This window comes from Muntiacus reevesi, chromosome 9, assembly GCF_963930625.1.
Source record: "Muntiacus reevesi chromosome 9, mMunRee1.1, whole genome shotgun sequence".
Taxonomy (NCBI): domain Eukaryota; kingdom Metazoa; phylum Chordata; class Mammalia; order Artiodactyla; family Cervidae; genus Muntiacus; species Muntiacus reevesi.
In genome coordinates this window covers 50,275,756-50,303,129 of record NC_089257.1, presented here as the reverse complement: position 1 = coordinate 50,303,129, position 27,374 = coordinate 50,275,756, and the positions used below count along the sequence as shown (strand labels likewise).

At 44.0% G+C, this 27,374-nt stretch overlaps 2 protein-coding genes across 6 annotated transcripts in view; one reads left to right on the top strand and one right to left on the bottom strand.

Annotated features, from left to right (window-relative positions):
- The window catches only part of IRAG1 (inositol 1,4,5-triphosphate receptor associated 1), a 120,192-nt gene extending 94,480 nt beyond the window's left edge, over positions 1 to 25,712 (top strand). For all 5 annotated transcript variants that reach the window (XM_065943766.1, XM_065943765.1, XM_065943767.1 and 2 more), the window contains 6 exons: positions 4,169 to 4,218; positions 5,129 to 5,236; positions 6,612 to 6,676; positions 14,555 to 14,674; positions 15,972 to 16,106; positions 22,453 to 25,712. In XM_065943766.1, the coding sequence (XP_065799838.1) occupies positions 4,169 to 4,218; positions 5,129 to 5,236; positions 6,612 to 6,676; positions 14,555 to 14,674; positions 15,972 to 16,106; positions 22,453 to 22,696 (722 nt within the window). In that variant the 3' untranslated portion in view covers positions 22,697 to 25,712. The remainder of the gene's footprint in view (positions 1 to 4,168; positions 4,219 to 5,128; positions 5,237 to 6,611; positions 6,677 to 14,554; positions 14,675 to 15,971; positions 16,107 to 22,452) is intronic.
- LOC136174342 (large ribosomal subunit protein eL21-like) lies at positions 19,826 to 20,387 on the bottom strand. Its single transcript, XM_065944444.1, has one exon. The coding sequence runs from the start codon at positions 20,351 to 20,353 to the stop codon at positions 19,871 to 19,873; it is 483 nt and encodes a 160-aa protein (XP_065800516.1). The 5' UTR covers positions 20,354 to 20,387; the 3' UTR covers positions 19,826 to 19,870.
- Positions 25,713 to 27,374: the final 1,662 nt, after the last annotated feature.

The window sequence follows — 27,374 nt, the reverse complement described above, 5'->3', positions numbered from 1 at the left end:
CCCATTGACTGCACACCAGGCCTCCCTGTCCATCACCAACTCCCGGAGTTTACTCAAACTCATGTCCATTGAGTCGGTGATGCCATCCAACCATTTCATCCTCTGTCGTCCCCTTCTCCTCCTGCCCTCAATCTTCCCTAGCCTCGGGGTCTTTTCCAATGAGTCAGCTCATCGCATCAGGTGGCCAAAGTATTGGAGTTTCAGCTTCAGCATCAGTCCTTCCAATGAATATTCAGGACTGATTTCCTTTAGGATGGACTGGTTGGATCTCCTTGCAGTCCAAGGGACTTTCAAGAGTCTTCTCCAACACCACGGTTCAAAAGCATCAATTCTTCGGTGCTCAGCCTTCTTTATAGTCTAACTCTCACATCCATACATGACTACTGGAAAAACCATAGCCTTGACTAGACGGACCTTTGTTGACAAAGTAATGTCTCTGCTTTTTAATAGGCTGTCTATGTTGGTCATAACTTTCCTTCCAAGGAGTAAGCATCTTTTAATTTCATGGCTGCAATCACCATCTACAGTGATTTTAGACCCCAGAAAAATAAAGTCTGCCACTGTTTCTACTGTTTCCCCATCTATTTGCCATGAAGTGATGTGACTGGATGCCATAATCTTAATTTTCTGAATGTTGAGCTTTAAGCCAACTTTTTCACTCTCCTCTTTCACTTTCATCAAGAGGCTCTTTAGTTCTTCTTCACTTTATGCCATAAGCATGGTGTCATCTGCATATCTGAGGTTATTGATATTTCTCCCAGCAATCTTGATTCCAGCTTGTGCTTCATCCAGCCCAGTGTTTCTCATGATGTACTCTGCATATAAGTTAAATAAGCAGGGTGACAATACACAGCCTTAATGTACTCCTTTCCTGATTTGGAACCAGTCTGTTGTTCCATGTCCAGTTCTAACTGTTGCTTCCTGACCTGCATACAGATATCTCAAGAGGCAGGTCAGGTGGTCTGGTATTCCCATCTCTTTCAGAATTTTCCACAGTTTATTGTGATCCACACAGTCAAAGGCTTTGGCATAGTTAATAAAGCAGAAATAGATGTTTTTCTGGAACCCTCTTGCTTTTTCAATGATCCAGCAGATGTTGGCAATTTGATCTCTGGTTCCTCTGCCTTTACTAAATCCAGCTTGAACATCTGGAAGTTCATGGTTCACATACTGTTGAAGCCTGACTTGGAGAATTTTGAGCATTACTTTGCTAGCATATGAGATGAGTGCAATTGTGTGGTAGTTTGAGCATTCTTTGGCATTGCCTTTCTTTGGGATTGGAATGAAAACTGACATTTTTCAGTCCTGTGGCCACTGCTGAGTTTTCCAAATTTGCTGGCATACTGAGTGCAGCACTTTCACAGCATCATCTTTTAGGATTTGAAATAGCTCAACTGGGATTCCATCACCTCCACTAGCTTTGTTCATAGTGATGCTTCCTAAGGCCCACTTGACTTCACATTCCAGGATATCTGACTTAGGTGAGTGATCAGACCATTGTGATTACCTGGGTCATGACAATCATTTTTGTATAGTTCTTCTGTGTATTCTTGCCACCTCTTCTTAATATCTTCTGCTTCTGTTAGGTTTATACCATTTCTGTCCTTTATTGAGCCCATCTTTGCATGAAATGTTCTCTTGGTATCTCTAATTTTCTTGAAGAGATCTCTGGTCTTTCCCATTCTATTGTTTTCCTCTATTTCTTTGCACTGATCACTGAGGAAGGCTTTCTTATCTCTCCTTGCTATTCTTTGGAACTCTGCATTCAAAGGGGTGTATCTTTCCTTTTTTCCTTTGCTTTTCACTTCTCTTCTTTTCACAGCCATTTGTAAGGCCTCCTCAGACAACCATTTTGCTTTTTTACATTTTTCTTTTTCTTGGGGATGGTCTTGTTCTCTCTCTCCTGTACAATGTCATGAACCTCCGCCCATAGTTCATCAGGCACTCTGTCTATCAGATCTAGTCCCTTAAATCTATTTCTCACTTCCACCTTATAATCATAAGGAATTTGACTTAGATCATACCTGAATGGTCTAGTGGTTTCCCCTACTTTCTTCAATTTAAGTCTGAATTTGGCAATAAGGAGTTCATGATCTGAGCCATAGTCAGCTCCTGGTCTTGTTTTTGCTGATTGTATAGAGCTTCTCCATATTTGGCTGCAAAGAATATAATCAATCTGACTTTGGTGTTGGCCATCTGGTGATGTCCATGTGTAGGGTGGTCTTTTGTATTGTTGGAAGAGGGTGTTTGCTATGACCAGTGCATTCTCTTGGCAAAACTCTATTAGCCTTTGCCCTGCTTCATTCTGTACTCTAAGGCCAAATTTGCTTGTTACTCCAGGTGTTTCTTGACTTCCTACTTTTATTATTGTAGCATAACCTCACTTATCCTGATTGGTATAACATTTACATCAGATTAGGAACAGTTGAGGAAAAAATTTGTTAGCCAGAACACAGATTTGAGGAAGTCACCCACAACGTGGTTCGGAGAGATAAATTAATTTAAAATATGAAAGAAATGTTATAAGATATATGACATAGGATATAAAATAAAAAAGATTTGAAATACACTTATTAGGATATACATCAGGAGAGAAAATATTCAAATGAATTTCCCAGGAACTGAGAATTTTGCAGAACTAAAGAAAGACATGAATCATTGCATTTAGAAAGTACAGAGACTCCCAAGCAAAAGAAAAACACATCAAAGATAAACTTTAGAATCCCAAGGACCAAATGAAAAGATCTTAAAAGTAACCAGAGAGAGAAGACAGATTAACTGCAAAGGAGTGACAATTCCCACAACCAATACCAACCAGTACCAGGAGACAATGAAGTAAAGTGTTGAAAGAACTGAGAGAAAATAACTGTCAACCCAGAGATAATACTACCAACTAAACTGTCATGCAAGCTTAGGGCCTATGGAAAGACATTTTATGACAAAACTGAGAAATTTGACTTCTCACAGCCCATTACCAAAAGAACAACTAAAGAATGCACTTAAGGAAAAATAAAATTGAGATCGAAAGAAGGGTGAATACAAGAAGAGATGGTAATCAAAGACATTTGTAAACATGTAAGTAAATCTAAACAAATAGCCACTGTGTAAACCAACAGTCACAATAATTTGAGATTACAAAAACAAAGTGAAATAAAAATATTGAAAAACAATATAATTTAAGATTTGAAGGCATGGTCGTTGTTTTAAGGATGGTTCAGGAAGAATAGAAATCTTGATTCATTTAAATCTAAAGTCAAATAACATGTTAAAAATTTAAGGGGGCACACTAAAGATTACAACTAAAATATATAAATTCCAAATTAATTTAGGGAGGGGTAGTTAGAATAAATTTGATTTATGAAGCAAGGTAATTAGAAAATACAAAATAAGGTGGTAGAAATATATCAATTGCAAGAAATATAAACAGCTTAGAACTGTTGGTTAATAGAAAACCTTAGATTAGATTAAGAAAGATGTGTTTAATTATGTGCTTTTCAAGAGAGACACCTAAAATACATGAATGTGAGAAATAGACAGCCATGCAAGCTGAAGCAAACTGAATTGAGCTGTCAAAAACCTTTCTTTACACATATTTGTGTTTTCTAGCGGCAGTATTATCCATGTGTGGTGCTAAATATTTAACATAAATTTTATCACTTAATATATGTACTAAGCAGAAGAAAATCTGAGTATGCTGATTTCCTTTGTTCAAAATTATTTTGTAGATGACATACTAAAATTACTGTTGTTAAGTTTCCATTTTTTATTGACACCACACCTTCCTTGCTCATAATTTCCTTGACTGTACACCCCTTGAATGAGTAAGATGATCCAATAAACCCTGGTATTGCTAGGAGGAATCCTTACACACTCACCAGGGCATAATCCAGAGATGGTGCAGTGGTGTCAGGTGCAAGACCAAGACTTCTCATAGTGTCCAGAGGAGTTAGGTTGAAGGTCCTGTCCCCTAGAAACCCCACTCTGCAGGTGACTGTCTCAAAGGGTCAAGTGTCCAAGTCAGTGACCTCGGCACCTAGGCCCTTGGGGCATCCCTTGAGGGTCAGTTCTGGTCCATAGAGACCTTGGCTCAGTTTCTGTGGTCGGCTTCCTGCTGGAGCCTACTCTGAAAACTTACCTGACTTCTCTTCTCTGTTTCCTCCTCCTGCAGAAGATGGAGTCCCTCGCACAGCGCGGTCCATGTCCCTCTCCCTGGGAAAGGTATGCATATTCAAGGAAAACTGAGGAGAGAAAGAAATTTCTACAGTCAACCAGGAAATCATTCATTCTCAGATATATAGGTGCCAGAGAACCTCTGGACAGAGTTTCTCATTCAGCTTCCCACACCTGCTAGCTCACCCTCCAACCTTCCCTTGCTCCTGACTTCCCAGGCTATACCATTTCTTTAATGAACATGAAATGATGCACATATTTTGGTATTGTCATAGATAGTTTTCTTATGCTAGTCAGGATTTCATACACTGTCAAATGACTAGTGGTCATTTTTGTTCCATTTCTTTAGGATCTGATTAATTAAAATCAGAATTGGGACTTCCCTGGCAGTCCAGTGGTTGGGAAACTTCACCTTCCAATGCAGAAGGTGTGGGTTTGATCCCTGGTTCCCTCATAGCTCAGTTGGTAAAGAATCCACCTGCAATGCGGGAGACCTGAGTTTGATCCCTGGGTTGGGAAGATCCCCTGGAGAAGGGAAAGGCTACTCATTCCAGTATTCTGGCCTGAAGAATTCCATGGACTGTATAGTCCATGGGGTCACAAAGAGTCGGACACGACTGAGACACTTTCACTTCTCAGGGAGCCAAGAACCCGCATGCCTCATGGCCAAAAAACCAAATCATGAAACTGAATCAATGTTGTAACAAATTCAATGAAGACTAGAAATGATACACATAAAAGAAATCTTTAAAAAATCAGAAGATGTTGAGAAATCACTCCTCAGTAATAAAAATATTTGTTAATTTTGGCCACTCTCTCCACCCCAACCTCCACCACCATCATTACCCTAAAGCCAGAATATCCAATGAATACAGCATTAGGAATTAGTAGGCATTCCCAGGCCTTTCTGAACTTTGGGTGCTTCCTCTGTGACCGTGGATCCATTCTCTTTCCACAGAACATGCCCCGCCGGAGGGTCAGCGTTGCCGTGGTGCCCAAGTTTAATATCCTGAACCTGCCGGGCCAGTCACCCAGCTCATCCCCCATCCCCTCCTTACCAGCCCTGGTGAGTATCATGATGCTTGCCTCTCAGGCCTCAGGCTCACAACTGTGGAGGTGACCTGGATGGGGCAGCATCAAAGAAGTGGGGAAATTCACAGCACAGATTCTATGCTATCGGCTATAGGCTGAGAAACCTCAGCATAGACCAGGCTCCATGTCTTTCACTGCCCAGAGAAGAAGACATAGTATCCTTGAGCAAGGTGCTGGCCACTCAGAGAGTGTTCCTTGCAAAGTGTATCTCTCTTCATGCTTAAACCAGAACACTCCATTCCACAGTGGGTTTAAATAGCTGAAAGTTGCATTGTGGAGTAAGTGGTGCTGAGCTTTGAACCCTAGGTGCTCTGATTCCAGAGCCTGAGTTCTTCAACTCAGTGTTACCCTGCCTTGATTCATTACTGCACTGTTTACAACATTGAAAGATTGGACATAACCAGAATTTCCATTAATAAGAAATCTATTTAATTAAATTATGAATAGCCCAATAAGGAGTTTCTATGCGGTTGCTAAGTATAATGATTAAAATGTAAATTTTTATTTATTGGCATGAAGAAAATCCATAATTTATTACAAACAAAAAGCAAAACCCCAGTATTTACAGTGTAGCTCTGTTTTATAGTTTTAAAAAAGTGTTTTTCTATCTATGTGTAGACATAGAATATTCTGAAAGAATATATATGGAACTACAAATAATAGCTATTTCCAGGCAGTGGTAAAAACCCAGGCAATTTTAATTTTTTGATCCCTTTTTATATTTCTATAGTAAAACTCTATTACTTATAATTAGAAAAAAATGCATTTCAATTTTTTTTAAACAAAGACTGTTCCTATAAACAGTTCCTATAAACTGTTCCCAGAACTTTGTGAATCTGGTTAATCCTATTTAAAACTCTTTAAATTATTTCTCTAGTTGTTTCTGTATGCCCTGTTCGTGATCAACACTGTTCTACAAAGAGCCAATCTGACTGTATAAGCAAGAAAAAGCTTTACTGTACTGGTAATAGGTGGCAATAACTCTAACATTTCTTTCACTTCTTCTGACCTTGAGCATTTCAATCATCCATGAAATCAATACAAACTCCCAAATCACTCACTAAAATAAAGCAATTTGAAAAAAAATTTTTAAAAAGGAGCTTCAGGAGTACTAGTTGGTATGTTTTAATGGAGACTATTTCCCAAGCTATACTAAATGTACAATGTGGTTTCCAAATATACATTCCTTTAGACTAGGGGTTGGCAATCAGGGCTGTCCATTAAAATCACACAGGATACTTCTAGAACATTCAATGCCTAGGCCCTACCCCAGGATTCAGAGACCGGTGAGCCCTGGCTTCTTCTTTCCTAGCTCATCCTCAGTTCAATATCTTCTGTTTTCCATTTAGTCAGAATCATCCAATGGGAAAGGCAACCCACCTGTCACCTCAGCACTGCCTGCACTTTTGGAAAAGTAAGTATGTCCATTTTCTTCTTAACTTTGAGGATCTCGGAGGAAAAGTTCTCCAACTCACCTTCCTCCCATCCTCACTTGCAAAATGCAATGGGAGGCAAATTAAGTTCTAGAGGGAAATGAATGGTACTCTGAGACCCACAAAGATTTCAGACCCAGTTTGCAAAATTCCTGGACAAGGAAGATGCTGGAGATTAGTCTAAGTGTGTCTCAATCCTAGAAGAGCCCAGAGGGGACAGAAGCCTTCTTTATTCATTAGGATCCTTTGAGTTACAGATACAAGAAAGCCCCAAATCAAAGGCGTTTAAATAGTAGGTGAGACTTTTCTGGTATGGCAGGGCCCCAGCTCAGCCTCTATAGTTTCCTTTTCTCTGCCCAGTTTGCATGTTGACTTCATCAGCAGATTTGTGGCAAATGGCTAATGCCAGGTGTTATTCCAGATATGACAACATCTTGAGGAAGAAGGGGCCATCTTGTCCCATGTTTGTTTCTTAGGAACCAGTCTTTCAGTCTTCCTTTTTATCTTGTTAGCAGATTTGGAACATGGTCCCTTTCTATACCAATCACAGGCAACGAGATTGTTGTCATAGTTTTAAACTATACCCTGGAGATGGGAAGAGAAGATCAGCTTCCCATGGAGCAAATGGCTCTATGAAGAAGAGTAAATTCCCAGGCAAAATCATGTTGCTGTTAGGAAAGAGGAGGAAGAGTGAATAATGGGTTGGCAACAAACAGTTCCTGCTATACGTAACTTTTCTAGGCATCTATGCTATTTGCAGTTCTTTTCATCCTTAGCTGAAGCAAGGCAGGTTATTTCTACATACTCAGAGAAGTTTATAACTTGCTTTTCTAATTCTTTCATTTGCTTGCTGGAAACATCTGGATCACAGCTGCCACCTCTCAGAACTTTCCCCTTGTGTCTTTCTTCATTTGGTAGAACATACACCTCTATTCTTCCTTCTTCCTTGCCTTGAGACAGCTTTAGTACTTCATTTTTCATTGCTGTTAGAATAGTTTTGCTTGACCTGGCAAGGAAGGTCTGTGTCGTGTGCCTTTTTTTAGTACAGGCAAGCTCCCAGCTCCCCACCCCAGACTCAGCCTGTTTTCCTCACTTCTCAGTATATGCAACCACCAATCTATCACTCAGTGATTCATTCTCTACCTATTAATCTTGACGTTGGCTGGGCAGTTTTTCACCTTGCCACCTTACCCCGAGAAAGCTTACAGATCCTTCATGTTGAGTAGGGTGTTTTGCTTGTTTCTTTGTTTTTTTGATCACTACAGGGACAGTGTAAAGAGCTGACAGACTCACAACATTGTGGAGGTAATGGGGCCTACAGAATCTTGCCAAGTCCCTAGAGCCATAGTGTCCAGTCCATGGTCTCTGAATCTCTCCAGAAATGGTCATCTGATGCCCTGAGTGAGAAGCACGCTAAAATTCTCCCTCGAAGTCCCACCTTAGGACACACCAACCCCTTTTCCATGAAGGCCCTATCAAGGCTCCATTCTCAACCCTCAACCTGTAAAGCCAGTCAAGGCAGAAGATCTATATCCCCTTTCTCCCCAGCAGACTTTTAGGATGGGGCAGGGCCTGTACTCTGTAGAACAAATGCTCAGGCCAGCTGAGAGCTTCCATCTGAGGCAGCAGGATCATCAAGGATCTGAACTGTCCTTAAGTAGGAGAAAATGGGGTACAAAACTGGGGACAGTAGGCAGCAGCCCTGAACCAGGAGTGGCAATGAATGAGAATCAAGGGCGGCAGCACCATTCCAAGGGTATAGAACCAGGAGAGACAGGGACAGAGTGAGGACTGAACCTAGTTGACCAAGAAGCCCTGAAGAAGCAACTATGTGCTGCTCGTTCTTATGGGCTATTCAAAAAGACCACTGTGATACATTACCCATGCTATGGTTGACTTGCCTGTTGGGAATACATCCAGTCTATAAAGATGACTGCTAAAAGGGGAGGGGCTATTCAAAAGAGGAGGGATTCAGATTAGCAACAACTTTCTGCTCTGGATTTCTTTCTTTTTTTTCTCTTTTCTTTCCCACTCTGAATTTCTAAAAGATGCTAAGTAATTTTGATCTAAATTTATGGAACTGGAAATATCTAATAAATTGCCAAGAGAAATAATCTATGAGTGAAAATGAATTCATAATTTCCATTCTAACAGAAATACAGTTGTTTATAACTGCCTTTTCCATACTGTTAAAGAGAAACAATGCATTATCAGTTAATATGTATTGCTATCTAGATTGTTGTATTTAAATGATCTCACATTTCCCTAAGCATACAATGATTGAGCAGGAAGGGAATTGGCTAGGCACAAGAAAGATGATGAGAAGATCATATTTCCTGTGGATAGTTCACAAACAAATACCTGATCACAGACTGCACTCCCAATAATAACTTGAAAGAATTCTGAGCCTTGTTCTTCCAGATGACTTCATAGAAACCTGTTCTTCACTCAACAAGGGTCTAGGAACCTCTAGACTTAGAGAAGAATAGAGAGAGTGATATTTAAAATTAGTATTAAAGATTAACTCTTCAAAAAAAAAAAAAGAATAAGACTCAAGAACAGTTTTATAACTTGAAAAGGCTATTTATTCATATTCTTTCATTTCTTCACCAATTAATGACCAAAACCCAGGCACCTGGAATGCACTCAAGGAGCTCACAGGATAATGGGAAAGACAGATGGAAAACAGCCTATTGCAATATAGTGTGATGAGTGATATCAGAAGGAAGAACAGGTTATAAGGAAACAACACACAAGAAAATGAGCACATCACCCAGTTTTGGTAATGGGGGTTGCTTAGAAAACATTTCCTCTAGGAATTTATGTTAAAAGTGAAACCTGAAGGTTATAATAGTTAACCAGGTAACTAGGAGTTTAATAACATTCCAGGCACTAAGGCAATAAAGTATGGAGAAATCAAGGAATAATATTGAAGATAATGAGAATTACTCTTATTATTTACTGAATGCTTACTTTATGCCAAGTTCTGTTCTAATTGCTTTACATTAATGATCTCCTTTAATCCTTATAATACCATGAGGAAGGTATACTATTAATATCTTTGTCTTGTAGATGAGGAAACTGAAATTCAGAGAAACCATCACGTACCTGAGGATACATAGATAATAGATCTCATGTGTTTAACCTCTTAATAGACACTCCAACTGGAAAAATGGGAAGAAATTCGGTATGACATGCAAGAAGGGAGTGGATTTAAGGGCTATTTTTGAAAAAGCTCCTGTGAGCTATTGTGAAAGAACTTTGTGACTGGGCGTGGAGTAGAGGGCGGAGTGGGTGGGAGTGCAAAGTGCACACAGGGCCATTCACTGAAGGATCAGCACCATCATAAATGCAGACAGTGCACAGGCCTGGCTTCATAAAAGGGGCCATTATATTGCGATAGCACAGGGCAATTCTCTCTTTACTCTGTAAAATAACCATTTTCTACATTTTTGAAGCAGTCAAGATAATTGCTTAAAGGTTTTATATGACATTAAATATATACAGTTAAACAGTTCCCCTTTGCTGATAGTATTCTGGAATGGATTAGCCCTCAATCAACCTATTAGTGAACTCCAGGAACCTGGGGCTGAGTAACCAAGAATAAGGAAGTTCTTGTAGCCAAGATCCCCCAAGCTGGACTTGTCTGAGGCAACCTTGGTAATGGGGGTGGTTTACAGACATAGCTGAGTCCGAGAAAGTAAGATCTGACCATGGGAAAGGACTGGAGTCGCTTTCAAATACTGTTGACCACGTGGGAAAAATAGAGTCTAATATATCTGCAGGTGAAACAACACATTTTGACTAAATATCTCTTCACATTACTGAGAGCTAAGCATAATGGCAAACATTTTTGACCCGGTGGACAAGAGAGAACAATGAGCCTCTTTCTAATCAGTCATCTCAGGAAGAAAGCACACAAGATTATGAACTGGGAACAGATGCCAAGATCCATGAGTGTCTGGGCACAGCTGTGCTCAACTCCAAGTTTACAACCATGCATAGGGACTCCTTCGGTTCAGTCCAAGCACTGAGTTCTCAGGAAAGAGTCATTTACATAGAGGACCTGTGCATTTGGTAAGATTAACTGGCAGGGGATGAGCCACAGTGAAGGCAGCACAGCTCAGCAAACACTTAAAGGCATTTCCCATGTGCTAAGCATCATTCAACAGAAACAGTCTTTCTCTGCAATCACAGTCATACAGAAGGAAGAGCATGCGTATAGAAGTGCCATAGCTCTGAGTTAGGCTGTAAAAGAGGTTCCCTGAGGGTATAAAGGGAGAGAGAGATCAAATTTAACCAGAGGGTATGAGAGAGGGGAAAACATTAGCAAGAGTTCTGCAAAGGAAAATATATTTGAACAAAGCCTTTGAAGTGCACGGGGAGAAGATTCCAGATAGTTGGAGAAGATATTTAAGGAACTATAAGTTCAGTCTAGGGGCTTCCCTGGTAGCTCAGATGGTACAAAATCTGTCTGCAGTAAAAGAAACCTGAGTTCGATCCCTGAGTCAAGAAGAACCCCTGGAGAAATGAATGGCTACCCACTCCAGTATTCTTGCATGGAGAATTCTACAGACAGAGGAGCCTGGTGGGCTACAGTTCATGGGCTTGCAAAGAGTCAGATACAAACAAGCAACTACCACACACACAGGCTCAGTCTAGGGGTCAGGAAATAACTGCAAACATTTTACCCCCTACCATATTTTGTAAGGGCTTCCCTCATAGCTCAGTCAGTAAAGAATCTGCCTGCAATGCAGAGACCTGGGTTCGATTCCTGGGTCAGGAAGATCCCCTGGAGAAGGAAATGGCAACCTACTCCAGTGTTCTTGCCTGGAGAATCCCATGGACAGAGGAGCCTGGCTGGCTACAGTCCATGGGGTCGCAAGAGTCAGACACGACTTAACCGACTAAACCACTACCGCCACATTTTGTAAAAGAATGGCTTTCCCTGCCCTTGGCTGTAGCTCTGTTTTTCTGCTCTTTTTCCAATCGTTTGGAAAAATAAGAAACTGTACATTAGGCAGAGGTCACATAGAAGGGAGTGGATAATGTGATTTTAAAAAGGAAAAATGTTATGAATAGCTGATATTTGTAGAGTGTTCTTTCTTGTTAACAGTGGGTTTTGGTTTCCAACCTGATCAAATGTAAATTTTACAAGCCCTGAAGGAAACTAAGACAAGGAAACTGATGCCGAGAATGAGGAGACTCACTCATGAAGCCTGGCTGAGAGGTCGGGGAGGGTAGCAGCTGTGAGCTTCAGAATCCTGGCTGCAAAGCCCTAGTCACTGTTCTGCCTTGTTTGTGGTCTCCGCCATGACAAGACTCCCATTGGAATTCCAGGCCCCCTAGGTGAGCTGCAGGATCCGTAGAGAAGGCACGGCCATCAGGATATTTCCTTTCAACTAGTGATTTCATACCTCAAATGGACTCCTGGCACCATCAGTTATCCTACTTTAATCGAACACATTTGTCCCCCTTACCTCCACCTCATGATGCTTATGCCTTCTCTTCCCTCCTCAAGATTGCCTAGCCTCCCTACTTCTCACTTTTAGTAGATGACCTTGTTTTTCCACTTTATAGAGAAAATTTGAGCTCTTGGATGAGAAGATTCCTCTCATCTTTCTTTTCCAGATTCCCAGCCCACCATCTCCATCACCTTCCTGCCTTTGTTATGACTAAGGAGAAGTTTCTCTACCTTTCTAAGGTCTGTCCCTACTTTCCTTTTCAACGGATTTATTTCTTTGGTCCTCCATTTTCTCTCATCCCCTCTACTGAATCATTTCTATCCACATTCAAATGTGCTTTTGTCCTTTGACCCACTTCTTCAGCTACACCGCCCCCCTACTTCCTGTCCTTGTCAGTTTCCTGTGTCTATGTCTTCACCTTCCTCACCTCCCAGTCTTCACTCAGCCCTTTCCAATCTGTCTTTGGCTCCTACTGTGTCACCAGAGCTCTTCTTGACCTCCATGGTATCCAATCCAAGAGTCACTTTTCCTATACACATCTGAGTCAGATTCTCAGAAGTGTGTGTGTGAGAGAGACAATGCTCCCTCCTTGACATGCTTTCCATGTTCTGGGCGGGCCGGGGGAAGAGGGTCCCATTGCTCGCCACTTACAAAATCAATAGAGTGGTAGAAAGGAAAATGCCTTTCATCAGAATGCTGGTAGTCTGTGAAGATGGTGGACTCCCTGACCCCCAAACCATCTCCGAAGATCCTGCATGGCTAGGAAACCTTTAAAGGGAAGGAGGGAAGTCATCTCAGTTAATCATTGGGATGGGGGTGGGAATGGTCACTATTCCCACACTGCATGTAGTCTCATTGACTCTAGATGTTATATTGTTCATGCAGTTTGGTCGCATGGTTTGTTTGGGAGATGACTGAAGGGGGATCTAGGGAAGAGATCTGGTCATCTGTTACTCATTCTTCATTTCTACCTCTTTGATCTATAGGAGGAACCAAAAAGTTAGGCAAGTTGTGCTTGAGCCAGAGATAAGTAGAGCATGGTGGTACATGGTTTAAAAATTAGTTACAGGAACTTTCTTGGCAGATCAGTAGTTAAGACTCTGAGCTTCCAACACAGGGTGGGGTGGGGTGAGGTGGGGTAGGTTGATTCCTGGTCAAGGAACTAAGATCCCATATGCTGTGTGGCATGAATAAATGAATGAATGGTTAGTTACAATATAGCTTTGCTAAAGTGACAAGAAAAGGGGCTTCCCGCTGAAGGAGTTTTCCCACAAAGAGCTGCATACACTTTCTCAGCTCGCAGGACTCCACACTCTCCGGGTTCTCCTCTTACCTCTCTGGCTGCTACTTCTCAGCTCCTTCGCAGGCTCCTCCTCTTCTACCTGAGCTAAGGGTGGACATATATGTGGCTTGGTCCTGGGTCATCTTCTCATCTTTCCTCATACTTGTCCCTATACAAGTCTTTTCCATTCCTCTGGCATTAAGTACCAGCTATCTTCTGAATATCTCTAGTCTAGAGCTCTCCTCTTACGCACTATGGTACATACAACTACCAACTTGACATCTCCACCTAGATACCTCACAGGCATCAGAAATATGTCTTGTCCAGAAGTTAACTCTTACTTCATTGCCTCTCTCCAGTCCCTCAAACTTCACATCTTTTATATCTCAAGGTCTTCACACATCTACATCCTCTACCTTGGATAATCTTCCCTCTGCCTTAGACATGACTGGCTTCTCATCTTTCAGGTCTGTTATTCCATCTCCGAGAGACCTTTTCTAGCCACTCAATCTAAGCAGATTCTTCCCTTGTTATTTTCTGTCATTGCCCAGTGTTTGTTTCTCTCCTAAAAGTCATCACAATTTGTAATTAATTTTATTTATTTTTGTGTGTGTGTAACTTTTTTGGGCATTTTCTCCTGCTGTGCTCCATGTTGGCTAAGACTTTTTCTTTTGTTTTCTAATGTCTCCCCTGCACATTACAAGGTGCCTGTGACTTAATCCTGGGTAGATATTTAAATGAATGAAGCAGAAAATGGACTGCAGGGATGTGATGACTCTGAACATTTTGTCCACCCCCATCTTCTTCCTCTTAGTGCCCTGGAGCGCCCGATAGCTGTCTGTCTACTCACAGCATCTCCTGGAATAAGAATGAAAGTGGGTTTGAGAGCAGGAGGGAAAAGGGGTGCTGGTACAGTACTGGATGTTTGGGGGTCTAGCGAGGATTCATGGACCAGGGCCTTTAAAAAAACAATCTTAAGATAGAAAGATTGAAATAGATTCAACCCAAATGAGCTTCCTCACTTCTGGCCAGGAACAGGCCAAAGACATGGTTTGGTTTTCAGATGCCCTTTCTGTCCCTGAAAGGATGTCCTGTGCTTGCCTCCTCACTAGTGGGAAGACGAATGGGGACCCAGATTGTGAAGCCTCTGCTTCTGTGCCGACTCCAAGCTGCCTGGAGGGGATCAGCCAGGAGGCTAAGGCCAGGATGGAGGAAGAAGCCTACAACAAGGGGTGAGTCAGCTGTCAGCCACCCTGAGGCCACCTGGCACATCTCGCACGATACCTTCCCACAGACCTTTCCTGTTTCTTAAAGGATTTAGGGAAGCAACTCATGGCCCCAGGACCTCCTTGCCTGAGTAAGGAGTTATATAGGAAAGAGCAGTACTGTTCCACAGGAAAGACAGGAGGAAATGGGGCAAGAGGGTGTGGTTAGATAATAACAATACTGCCCTCTTTTTAGGCATAAAGCCACCAGAATGATCTGGAAGTCAAAGGCTCTGGGTGGGTTCCTCTTGGTGGTGCCTGAGGCTTCCTGACACATGCCCAGAGCAGTCACGCCGCTGCCAGCAGTGTCCTGGAGCAGCTGCAGCCCCATTTCCTAGAACTGCCCCAGTCATCCCTTCTTGTCACAGGAGTCCCCTCAACTTCTAGCCACTCCCTTCTCCAGTTGAGCTTCAATAGCACCTTTGGCCTGTTGTCAGTCACCGATGGGACAGAATACTGAGCAGGACCCCAGCCCAGCCAGGTAAAGAATTACCTCTGACCAGGCACTGCATCCTGAGCATCTTGCCCTGTAGCCCCTGAGGGAGATGCAGCCTCTCTCTGACATGGAACCATAGTGGCGTTTGCCCCAGCCCAACTTTGCTGGCCTTAAACACTCGGTTGTTAGACGAGCAAAAAATATGTTCAGGGTAATATTAATCCTGGGAGAAGGAAGTCAGAAGATTTTTCTCGAAAAGCCTGTCTTTTCACCCATGCCTGTCCCCTGTACTTAGAATGGAGGGGAGTGAATGCTTCCATTGGCTTTGTGATCATTTACTGAGAACTTGTGTGCATTTCACTTCTGCAAAGCTTCCCAGAAGGCCTGTGTATGAGCCCCACCTTCCCTAGGCCAAGCTATACTCTTGTCACTTTCTCAAAATGTTCCACCACCCATGCAATGGGTGCCAGCCCCTCCTTTTCACAGGGGAGTAGCCAAGGCTCCACGGCCACACAGAGGGCAGATGCAGTCCTTAGCCCTCCCAGATGGTTTGTTGGAGAAGAATCTAGCCAGGAGACTGCACCCACATTTTTTCCCTATCTGTTTTGTCACACTTTCACATAAACAGGAAGGAGGACTGGGGGTGAAGGGAAATCGTCCTGGTGTGAGCCACCGTGGGATGTGGTGGCTTTTCCCTATTGTGTGGAGCCACAGGAAGTGAGAGCAGAATCACTGCAAGTGCTCAGTGCCCCTCCTCTAGCAACTCGGGAAAGGATGCTCTGTGTCTGCTGGCCTTTCCAGACTCAGTTGTTCATTGTGGCCTTCCAGATACCAGGAAGGTCTAAAGAAAACCAAGGAGCTTCAAGACCTGAAGGAGGAGGAAGAAGAACAGAAGAGTGAGATCCCTGAGGAGCCGGAAGAGGCAGAAGAAACTGAGGAAGAGGAAAAGGAGCAGAGAAGCAGGTTGGAGCCCTTACAGTTGCTGAAATGGGTCTCAGTTCCCTTCATTGCACAATGTCCCTAGAGGGGCCAGTCCAAGGCAGTCTAGGGCCTAAGTGAGCAGCCAACAGAAACCGAGAGGGAACTCATGTTGGAGGAGGAGGCATAGGGAATCCCAAAGAGTCCAAGTAGTTAACAAGGGGGTGTTGGCAAGGGTTTAGGGGTCAGTGGTGGCCAAGGGTAGGGTCAGGAGTTCCTCAGAGCTGAGAAAATGCAAGGGACCACAGTTAACTTACTGCCCAGCCATCCCCATGAGAGATCCAAGGTCAAGGGAGTTGGCCTGAAGCCCTAGAGGAGGATGGGGGTGGAGAGAACACATGGAGATATGATATGTGGCAAACAAGAGTCTCCAAAAGGTTCTTTCCATGGTGACCACACAAATTTGGTCATCTGGACATTGCTTTTACTTTGGTTTGGAAATACTCAGATTTTTCTTTTTTAATATACTTTATATTTTAAGTGCATTTTCCACAAAATCATGAAAAAATCTATGTAACATGTAGATAAAGGTAATGTAGATCCAGCATCTTCCCCTACCTGTGCCCTATGGATCTAGTGACAAATTGACGTCCTGGCTTTTAATAGAGGTCCCAATTTTGTATATCTGGCCCTATTATCTCTATTGGAGAAGGAAATGGCAACCCACTCCAGTGTTCTTGCCTGGAGAATCCAAGGGACAGGGAGACCTGGTGGGCTGCCGTCTATGGGGTCGCACAGAGTCGGAGACGACTGAAGTGACTTAGCAGCAGCAGCAGCATTATCTCTATTAGCACATTTAAACTAGAAGTCTTGAGTTTTGGATTTTTAAAATGTAGTTACAGCTAACTTGGAACACTTCACCAAAATTACTGCTTTTAGACTCCCAGGCTACCTTCAGTCCTGGATGACTTTAGTCAAAAATGATCAATTAATCTAATCAGCTGCTTCATTTGGGATGGGGTATGTTGTCTGTGTCTCATTGCTAGCAGACTCTGGAAATCATATGCATGCCATATCATGTAATAAAATGCAGATTCGAAGTGAGATGGGTATGCTTCAAAGCACATAAGAACAAGCAGCAGAGCCCAGTTGGAAGATTCAACCAGAGTTAAGAGGCATTAGCCTGCAGGAGTCAACTCCAGTGTTCATGGGAAGAGAAAGTGTTTCACAGTTGGAAACAAACCTGTGCTAGGAGGCACTACCTCTTCTAGGGAGAGAAGCCCAGTGTTCACAGTCACAGCACAGTCCCTGCTCTGAGTGACTGGGTCCCGTCTGTCTCGGTCTTCTGTCCCTCCTGGGGGTCCTCTGCTCTCATTTTGTGAGCCTCCACACTCTCTCCTCTCCTTTAATGCAGTCAAGCCCAGGCCTGACAACAGCCCTTTCTTTGGCTCCCTTCAAAACAAAAGACAGGCTGGGACTTCTAACCCTTCCAAACACCAAGATAAAACAAAAGGGACAGAACACAGAGAGTACATGGACTATAAACAAGTTGGCTTACAAAGTACAGGGCTGGAATCCTTATCTAGCTGGTTTGATCTTGGGTCATGGGCGGCTCCCTCCTAATTCATGAAATCCCAGCAGAAGAGAGGCTGTGCCCAGCTCTCCTCCTGTCTAGCTCTTGGTCAGCAGTGCACGGCAATGGCTGCCCTTCACACCCATCGTCCAAGAGGGTTCTCTTGGTCCTGCTGATCCTGAAAGGCCCAACCCCTGCTCCCTCTCAGATTCACTTTCTGATCTTAAGAACATGCCTGGACCTCAGGGAATGGATACCAGGCATCAGCACACCCTCAGAAGGGTCCTTAGCACATGGTCCATCTTCACCTGTTCAGGCTCAGCAGTGTGGCATCATCTTCTCCATACGACTGACACTGCTATCAGAGAAACTGCCCACTCACAGTCACAGGATCCCTTCCTCACCCATCACCCAATCCAGACCAATCCTGAGAGCCATTGTCTTGAATGCCAGACAAGCCATTCATCCTCAAGTCCCTAACACACACAGTAGCCTGCAGGCACCTCTACTTAGGCACAATTCCCACCACGAAATTTTGGCATCTCACTAACAAGCAGGGTCTGAAGTTGTGAAAAATTCTATGTCCTATTTAGTGCATTTTAAAAACGCTAGGATCACCCCAGCAGCCAACCCTTTATTTAAGACATTCAACCTCAAACACTAGAGTCTTTTTGTCTGAATCTCTCCTCCATTATAATAATATAATCTGTTCTCAATATTGCTTTCTGGAGGATCAGCTTCAGTGAACTTTGGGTGAATCAACCCAGTATCTTAACTATATTAAAACAGAGAGCACAGGTCTTCTACCATTTGTGTAATACACTGAATGAATGAGACTCTTAAGATGCAACAGAAAACTGTTGTCTTGGCTCCCAGAGTCTCTTCAAAACTGCTCCATGGGGTTAAGATGATATTAGGCAGACTCCTTTACTTTTCCAATAACTCTCAGAAAAGAGAAGTCCTCTGGTCAACTTTAAGTCCCAAGAATAACCTCGTTTCAGTCATTTAAGTGGCTAGATCCCTGAAATAGTCAAAATCCTGAACTTAAAAAGTTCAACCTTCTACCCATCCCTTCCTGCCTCCAGTCAACTTGGCTCTGCTTCAGGAAGGAAGCATAGAGTGGGGACAGAGTTGACTTCTTGCTCTCTCTCACTCTTGCCCTCAACCAAGCTTAGCTAATCCAGCACCTGACCTCTCCAGGGCTGGGAAAGGGGACGGAGATTAAGGGTAGGAAAGATATTACTTCACTGGTCTTATTGTGAGCGGGCTCCAAGCCTTAGCAGAGATTTAAAGCTGATTTTTAAAAAATATTTATTTTTACTAATTTATTTGGTGTGCCAGGTCTTAGTTGTGGCTTTGTGGGATCTATTTCCCTGACTAGCAATTGAACCCGGGCCCCCTGCATTGGGAACTCGGGGTCTTAGCCACTGGACGAGGGAAGTCCCCTGATGTTCTGATTTTGTTCAGTGTGGTGTTTTATGGAACCTTCAGAGAACCCCACACACACACCATTACTGAGGATCTCTCAACTGCAATTCCCTTTGTGAGGTCAAATGCAGCTCTTCTGGCTGGCTACTTACAATCTCTCTCTCAGTCCTCGGACAGCTGGAAGTGTACCTTCTGTACTCAGCCTCTGGGTAGTGTTTCCAGGTCTATGACATCCTGTGCCAGCTTTCCTTCTCCTGTCTATACCCTGTTGAAGTGAAATACGCATCTCTGGCCCACTAGGGGTGGGAGGGTGGTTCTTGCTCTCATGGCCCCCTGTTCAGATGGCATCAAGTAGTTCAGCAAGATTCTCATTCTTCAGATCCCTCAGGTGGGAGTCACACACCAGTCCACTCACCATGTGCCCAAACTGCAGTGTATTGAGCTCCCCACGCAGCATCTCCTAGCCCAGGTGAGGGGGGAGCAACGTCACCCCTCCCGATGGAGGAGTAGGTAGACCTCAGAACAATCAAAAATTGATTTCCAAAGGAATTCTATTTCTAATCAATAATTCTACTTCTAACCATTTTTATAGACTTTAAATGGGTAACCAGCTGAGGGTCACAAAGCCTATCTTGCCCTCTTCCTTCCCAATCCCGCTAAAGGATGGAATGAGAGTGGGATTCTTCCAGGTCCAGCAGCTTGTTTTGGGGCCCAGAGAAATACAGCCCAAAAGAAAGACTGTGCCATAGCATCCAACTGTATCTTTTTTTTTTTTTTTGTACAGTCCATGTCTTTATTTTTACACCCTTCAGGCCATGAATTCATAGGGAATGGGTTCCAACAGTTCAGGTTCCTTTCCATTGGTCCTCACAAAGTGTGCTTCTCTGGGTGGAGCAGGCTGGCGCTTCAGCTGAACCCAAGTCCCTTTCTCTTTGACTTCCTTCTTTTTCTGATCATTTTCCTTCACATGTTTTAGGAAGCTATCTCGGCTCTTAGAGTGCTTAATATGCTCGATACGCACATTAATTCTCTTGGCAAGAATCTTGCCCTTAACTTGTTTGTTTACAATGATGCCAACAGCATGCTGGGTAACATTGTAGACTCTCCCAGTTTTGCCATGGTAACATTTGTGGGGCATTCCTTTTTGAACAGTACCCATTCCCTTGATATCTACAATATCACCCTTCTTGTAGATTCGCATGTATGTGGCCAAAGGAACAACTCCATGTTTTCTAAAAGGCCTAGAGAACATGTAGCGGGTGCCCCTCCTCTTTCCCTTTGTGTTGGTCATTTTGGCGAATTACTGGAAGATGGCGGTTCCGGCCGAAAAGCCAACTGTATCTTAATAGATATTAAGGAATCAAAATGGTGCCAAAGGAAAATAAGCTTCCATTTCCAAATTCTCTCTCCCCTACAGTTATGAAAATAGCCAATAATTTTCACCTTGGCTCATGTGCTCACTGTTTTGCTTTGCTTAACTGCTTCTGAAACAATTATCAGTGGTTTCCCATTTGGAAAAGAAATCAACCAATGCTTTAGCATCCAAGGCAGGTACTCTGAGCATCTGATCCCTTTGTACAGAGGGTATTTGTTTAATCTTTCTACCCATCATAAGGCATCTAGAGCTGTCTACTTCTCAGCAAGTGGCCTGCATATTTCAGGGTCTATGTGAACCTCAAGATCTGGAGAAGGCCCTCCTGTCACTTCTCACCTCCTCCATTTAGTGATGCTCAGTATTCTCAGTTTTAGATAGATTGATCGATCGATCTGGAATTAGAAACAGGAAGAAATTCCAGTGTAATAAATGTGTTCAACGCTTCCCCAGAAAGCTTTAAGAATGGACTCTTCCAAGTGGGCCATCTGACCAAATGTCTTTTCACTTCAGTCACTCAGTCATGTCCAACTCTTTGCGACCCCACAGACTGCAGCACACCAGGTTTCCCTGTCCATCACCCACTCCCAGAGCTTGCTCACACTCAGGTCCATTGAGTCGGTGATGCCATCCAACCATCTTTTCACTGGGCCACAAAAAAAGAGTGGAAAAGTCGAAAGGTAGTCAGCAAGAGAAGAAGAAGGAAAGGAGGGGGGAAAGAAAATGAAAGTGAAGCCACTCAGTTGTGTCTGACTCTTTCCGACCCAATGGACTGTAGCCTACCAGGCTCCTCTGTCCATGGAATTTTCCAGGCAAGAGTACTGGAGTGGGCTGCCATTTCCTTCTCCAGGGAATCTTCCCAACCCAGGGATCAAACCTGGGTCTCCTGCATTGCAGGCATCTGAACTACCTGGGAAGCCAAGGGTCCGGGGGGGATACAGGCAAAAAGCAGAGGTGAGGGGATGAATGGCAAAGAGAGAAGAGAGAAAGCTGAGAAGGGAGAGAAAAGTGTGGAGCAACCAGAGAAAGTGGAGGAAGAGATATTTGGGAAGGAAGATTTATTTTAAATTTATATATATATATATATATAAAATTGACGGATAATTGCTTTACAGAATTTTGTTGCTTTCTGTCAAACCTCAGCATGAACCAGCCATAGGTATACCTTTTGAGCCAGCCATAGGTATCCCTTTTGAACCTCCCCCCCATCTCCCTCCCCATCCCACCCCTCTAGGTTGATACAGAGCCCCCATTTGAGTTTCCTGAATCCTACAGCGAATTCCTGTTGGCTGTCTATTTTACTGGGAAGGAAGATTATAGGACTGAGAAAATACTTGAATAAGTCACCCTGAGGTTGCCGGAGGCTAGGCGTTCTCTGGAAGCCCCTGGGATGGTTTGAAGTGAGTTCTTGAGGTTACTGGTTCCATGTTGTTTATTATTCAACATCAAGGATCTTCTAGGAGTTTATCACAGTCCTTTCACTCTGGACATGGTCATATGTGGAACTGAGCACAACAAATTATGCATCTGAACATGGAGGCAGGGAACAGGTTATAACTTGGAGCTGATCACTATATTACTGACACTAAGTACAGAAAAGATGCTGGGCCTGCATGGATGCATGGGAGTCTGGGTCAGCCAACCTGGATCTTGGGCCTTGGGGGAATTCAGATGTCAATGACCATCTCATGAATAGATGAGGGCATGTGTGAAAGGCTGAATGATCACACAAATAGAGTGGTCTAGCCCAGGCACTCCTAATATAAAGGTTATGGACTGTTAGCATCAGAATCACCTGGGGAAATGTTTTAAATGGTAGACTCTTAGCCCATGCCTTTGAAGATTCTTAATCTGTAGTCCTGGGGTATTTTGAATAATTACTGCTAAGCAACTCTGCACAGCTGAGTTTGAGAACCATGGCTCAAGACATGGAAAGTATTCCAGACGGAAGTATGGGTCGGGGCATCTTATATGTGTCCAATATACTAAACCCTCCACCTATTTTTTTCGTTTGACAGCAAACTTGAAGAATTGGTTCATTTCTTACAAGTCATGTATCCCAAACTGTGTCAGCATTGGCAAGTCATCTGGATGATGGCCGCGGCGATGCTGGTCTTGACTGTCGTGCTGGGGCTCTACGGTTCCCATAACTCTTGCGTAGAGCAGGCCGACGGGTCCCTTGGGAAATCCACATGCTCGGCAGCCCAGCGGGACTCCTGGTGGAGCTCAGGACTCCAGCACGAGCAGCCTACAGAGCAGTAGAAAAGCCGACGCTCAGTTAGCGCCCAGCTCCAGCACGCAGCCTGCCGCCCTTTCCTCAAGCATGATGCGTCGGGCCCGGGCATGGGCATGCCACTGATGCCCTCAGGGGAATGAGCAGGGGTTCTTTCACACTTGGCACCCCTGTGGGAGCTATTCACACACAATAGCTGATGTTCCTGGAGGATCAACAAAAGGTATCAGTGGACAAAGAAGTAGCCATCACCAGGACTTGAAGAGAAGGGAACGTGGCTGCGCCAGTTCAGATGGCTGGGGAGAAACAAAATACCTTCCTCACAGGCGCACGTGAAAAGCCCACTCTCCTTGGTTTTCCTCTCTACAACCCATCGGAAATTAGGAACGATTGTGCCTAAGGGCTAACTCTGCCCTGAGGATCAGACCTGGAATTTGGAATAGCAACATAAGTATCTTCCCATTTCACATCTCATTCTTACTGACACTCCTTCAGCCTCCCCGCCTCACCATGGCAATCAGAGTTTCTTTACAGAAGACGGAAAGGTTTCTCACAAAAATATTTAGGCTGATTTTAGTTCAGTGCTTGAAATGAAATGGGAAGATGTAAATTAATACATATGCCTCTGTACACATACAATACACACACACACACAGCTCACACATGCATGAAGTCAACTATCCTCCAAATGTGTGCTCTGGGTGTGTGTTGGGCAGAAAGCCAACCCACAGATTTTCACTGCGTGTGGGGCAGTCACCAGGCACTTACCTGTTCAGTGAGCTCTCCACGTGGATTTACGATGTTTGAGAAACACTGAAAACTCATGACTTGCGTGGTGAACTTGCTGGTCTCCATTTCCAGTGTTAATTCTAAGCTGCTATACAGCGTGGTGGGGGCTTCCCGGGTGACTCAGTGGTAAAGAACCCACCTGCCAATGCAGGAGATACAGGTTCGATCCCTGGGTTGGGAAGATCCCCTGGAGGAGGAAATGGCAACCCACTCCAGTATTCTTGCCTGGACAATTCTGTGGACAAAGGAGCCTCGCAGGCTATAGTCCATGGGGTCACAGACAGTCAGACTTGACTGAGCACACACGCATGCTTACCGCATGGCCTATCCCCACTTTACTGTCTCTGGGAAGGGAGGAAACACAGTGTGCTTCACTCCGCTGTGCCCACGGGCGAGTGTGCATCTCCACCGCAGTGCTCCAGTTTCAGTGGGATTCCCAACCCGAGTGTAGGTCTTGGAGTTTTCCCATTGCTTAGCAGAAAACAGAGCAAATCCTACCTGCAGCTTGACTTCTTGCTCCGCCTGGAGAGCCACTGCCTGCCTTCTTGCCGCATCAGATCTGGGGAGTGTTGGTTTCTGTATGGCTTTCGTAGTGGTGTCTTTGCTCTTGTTTTGCTGTTGTCATTTGTTTTAGCTGCTGACCCTATGTAGAACTTACTATGAGCCAAACACTGGTATCATATAAAGATTCATTCATTGTGTCCTCAAGAAAAAGAAAAAAAAGCTATGACTCTTCCCATTTTCACATAAGGAAACTGAACACAGAAACACAAGTAACTTGCCAAGGATACCCATGGGGTTGGAAGTCAAACCCAGCCAGGCTGGTCCCAGAGGCTGTACTCTTAACCCTGCACTAAATTGCCTCTTCAAAGGTCTTCTATCTGGACATGTTCTGTTTCAGCCCCACACCCCTAGGTGGCCCTTCAGCCACTCCAAGTCATTTCTGGTTCCCAAACTAGACTGTTTTCTCACACTCGTTTTTCTTCCACCGTGCTCCTCTTTTCTTCTGGTCACTTCAGGACCAAGTGCAAAAATCACCCGCTCCATGCAGATTTAATGGCCTCTCTCCAACTCCACACCAGACCACATTAACAGGTCATACCCTTCTCTGTACTTTCTGGCACTTTTAAAGCATTTTCATTACTACTACTAATGAACATTACTACAGTGTATCATAATATTAATAACTTATTTATGTGTCTGTCTTTCCAAGTGTTTTTCCTCAAAGACAAGAACCATGTCTTACCCATTCTCTGGGTAAGTGCCTAGCATGGTGGCTAATGCTTGGGAGGGTGTCATTTAATGTTGGTCAGAAGAATGAGTGAGTGTGCAAGGTGGTGGAGAGCAGCAGTCTGGGAGCAGCTGACATTTTGCATACTTCCCAGCACCAGCATCCTCACCACCACCATCTCAAATGGTGAATGAGAGAAATCGCATCTTTATTAACCTCAACTTATTAGTATTTTTTCAATCTACTCTGTGACCTAACACCATCATTTCCAAACTAAAGGGTTGGGCTTGAAGCAACCACTTCTTTCAGAAAGACCCACCCAGATCAGGCCCCCCAGTAAAACAGCTTGTTTTTTGGGGGGAGAGGGGCACCCTTCTCAGTGGCAAGAAAACCACTGTGAGAGAAGTCCAAGCCAGGGTTGACCAAGGATGTGCCATTAAGGTAAAGAGGCGCAGATCAAGGCAGGCAGACATTGGATTCACGGATGGATGGTTTGCCCTACCTCTTCACGGGGGATCAGACACACCGAAGGAGCTTTAGGCCCTCAGAGCCAAAGGCAGGATGTAAACAGAGCTCCGGAGAGTGTGGCTGTGAGGCAGGACTCTGGGCTGACCAGTCTCAGCCTGCCTTGAAGGACTGGGCCGAGCTGACCCATTGCCCACTTGGCCACAGGGTTCCCACCTTTGTTTCCGGTTGAGACAAAGGCCAGGAGAGGAGCTGCAGTGAGCTTCTGAGCCTCCAGCCACTTCATAGAAAGGCCTGCAAGAATGCTTCCAGACCAGGCCCTCAGCCAAACAACTGTATGAGTAAGGGAGGTCAAGGACAAGAAGCGACCAGAAGGAACAAAAGAGTAATCACATTACCAAGGGCATTCCTGAAACAGGACTCCTCGGTATTTCTTAAAAGCGAAGATGGACCTAATGCAATTGGAACTGTTGACAAAGCAGCAGTGAAATGGAGAGAAACAGGCCCTGTATGTCCAATAGTGAGTGATATTGGTCAGAAATAAAAGTCCCCTTCCTTCACCATGCCTCTGAGTTCTGACATTTCTGCTTGGCCCTAGGACTCTGCTGTTGGTGCCACTCTGTCCCCTCCTAAAGGACCTCCACTTTCTGTGTCACTCCCGTGCACAGCCTGGCGGAGTAAGAGGAGGGAGATGCGGGGTTTGTGTATCACTGGCTGGCAGTTCCTAATGTTGTTAAACCTCACACAGGTGTGCTAGCATTGAGCTATAGAGTGTCACGTACCTGAGTTTGAAAATAAAAGCACATTTCCAAATCTTTGGCAGCAGCCAAATGCCTCCTCATTTTGTGGAGCTGAGTCAGAACCTTGCCCAACCCTGAACTAGAAGCTACCTTTGGGTGACAGGGCCTCCCAGTCCTTGGGTCGCCAGATCCCTTCCCGGGGCTGGATCAATTCCTCTCCTCATCCTCATTCCTGACCCTAGTTTCCCATATCTTCCTGGTCTTTGTGTTGTGTGTGTGTGTGTATGTGTGTGTGTGTTTTAAGTACATTTTTTCTGTGATAGAGACTGCTACGCTTTTACCAATCTGATTTCTACAGCTAGACAATCTTTTTCATCTTTTCTTGCAGTGAGGGCCAAGCAAATGTGAACCTTCCAGATCGTTTCCTAAACAGACTCTCCTGCGCAGTACCTTATATTCCCTGTAGTCCCCTTTCTGCCTGCCAGACTCAGAGCGTTCAGTTCAGAGCCTGAGGGCCAAGAAGTTGGTGGCACCGCACTAAGTAGAAGCTGAGTCTTCGTATTCACAGAATTCAACTGACAAGCAAGAAATACGATTTTAGCATATTAAGCCACAGAAATTCAGGAATGTTTATTATAGCAGTTAGCCTACCCTGACTAACACAGAAGCAGAAACAGGGAACTTCAAGAACAAATTTTCACAATAGGAGACACTGACTTAGCAGTCAAGTGGCAGGAATCCAGAACACTGGATATCAGGGACCTGTGCTGTGAATAAAACAAAAGTAATAGGTAAAATCTTACCCATGATAACTTAAAGGCAATCCATGGGCAACCTATAGCTCTAGGAGAAGCGGCTGAAAAGAATCAGTATTGAAGTATGTGAACCCTTCTGGGCTGACTTTTGAGAGAGATTACTAGAAAAAGAAGTACTTGGGAAAGAAGTGGATAAATTGAAACAGAAAGGAAAAAGGATACAGAGTTCTTAGACCGAAGGGTTAGAAAACCTGATTGCTTCTAAAGCCCAATTAGACTGAAAAGAGCTTTGAGTGAAAAAGAACAAGTAAAACTTTTTAGCTGAATCCAGATCAGATCAGCCCTATGGTAAAGGTCAGAGTCAGGATATGGTCCTCCATCTGTGCTTTCAAATGAACTCAATAGCCACCACTAAATTAGAGAGAGGGGCATGGGGCTGAGACCAAAAAAAAAAAATCATCTTGAGCATTGTGACTGGGAAAGGATTTGGGGTATGATTACTGGTACGTGAAATCAAATGGAAGCAAATAGACCAGAATCCTGTTTGGGAAGGAGTAGTATTTACAACTGGCAACCCACTCCAGTACTAGAGTCTGGAAAATACTGTCTGGAAAATCCCATGGACGGAGGAGCCTGGTAGGCTGCAGTCCACGGGGTCGCTAAGAGTCGGACACGACTGAGCAACTTCACTTTCACTTATCCCTTTCATGCATTGGAGAAGGAAATG

Excerpts from the sequence above, each read along its gene's own strand:
- LOC136174342 (XM_065944444.1), bottom strand. The coding sequence starts at position 20,353 with ATGACCAACACAAAGGGAAAGAGGAGGGGCACCCGCTACATGTTCTCT.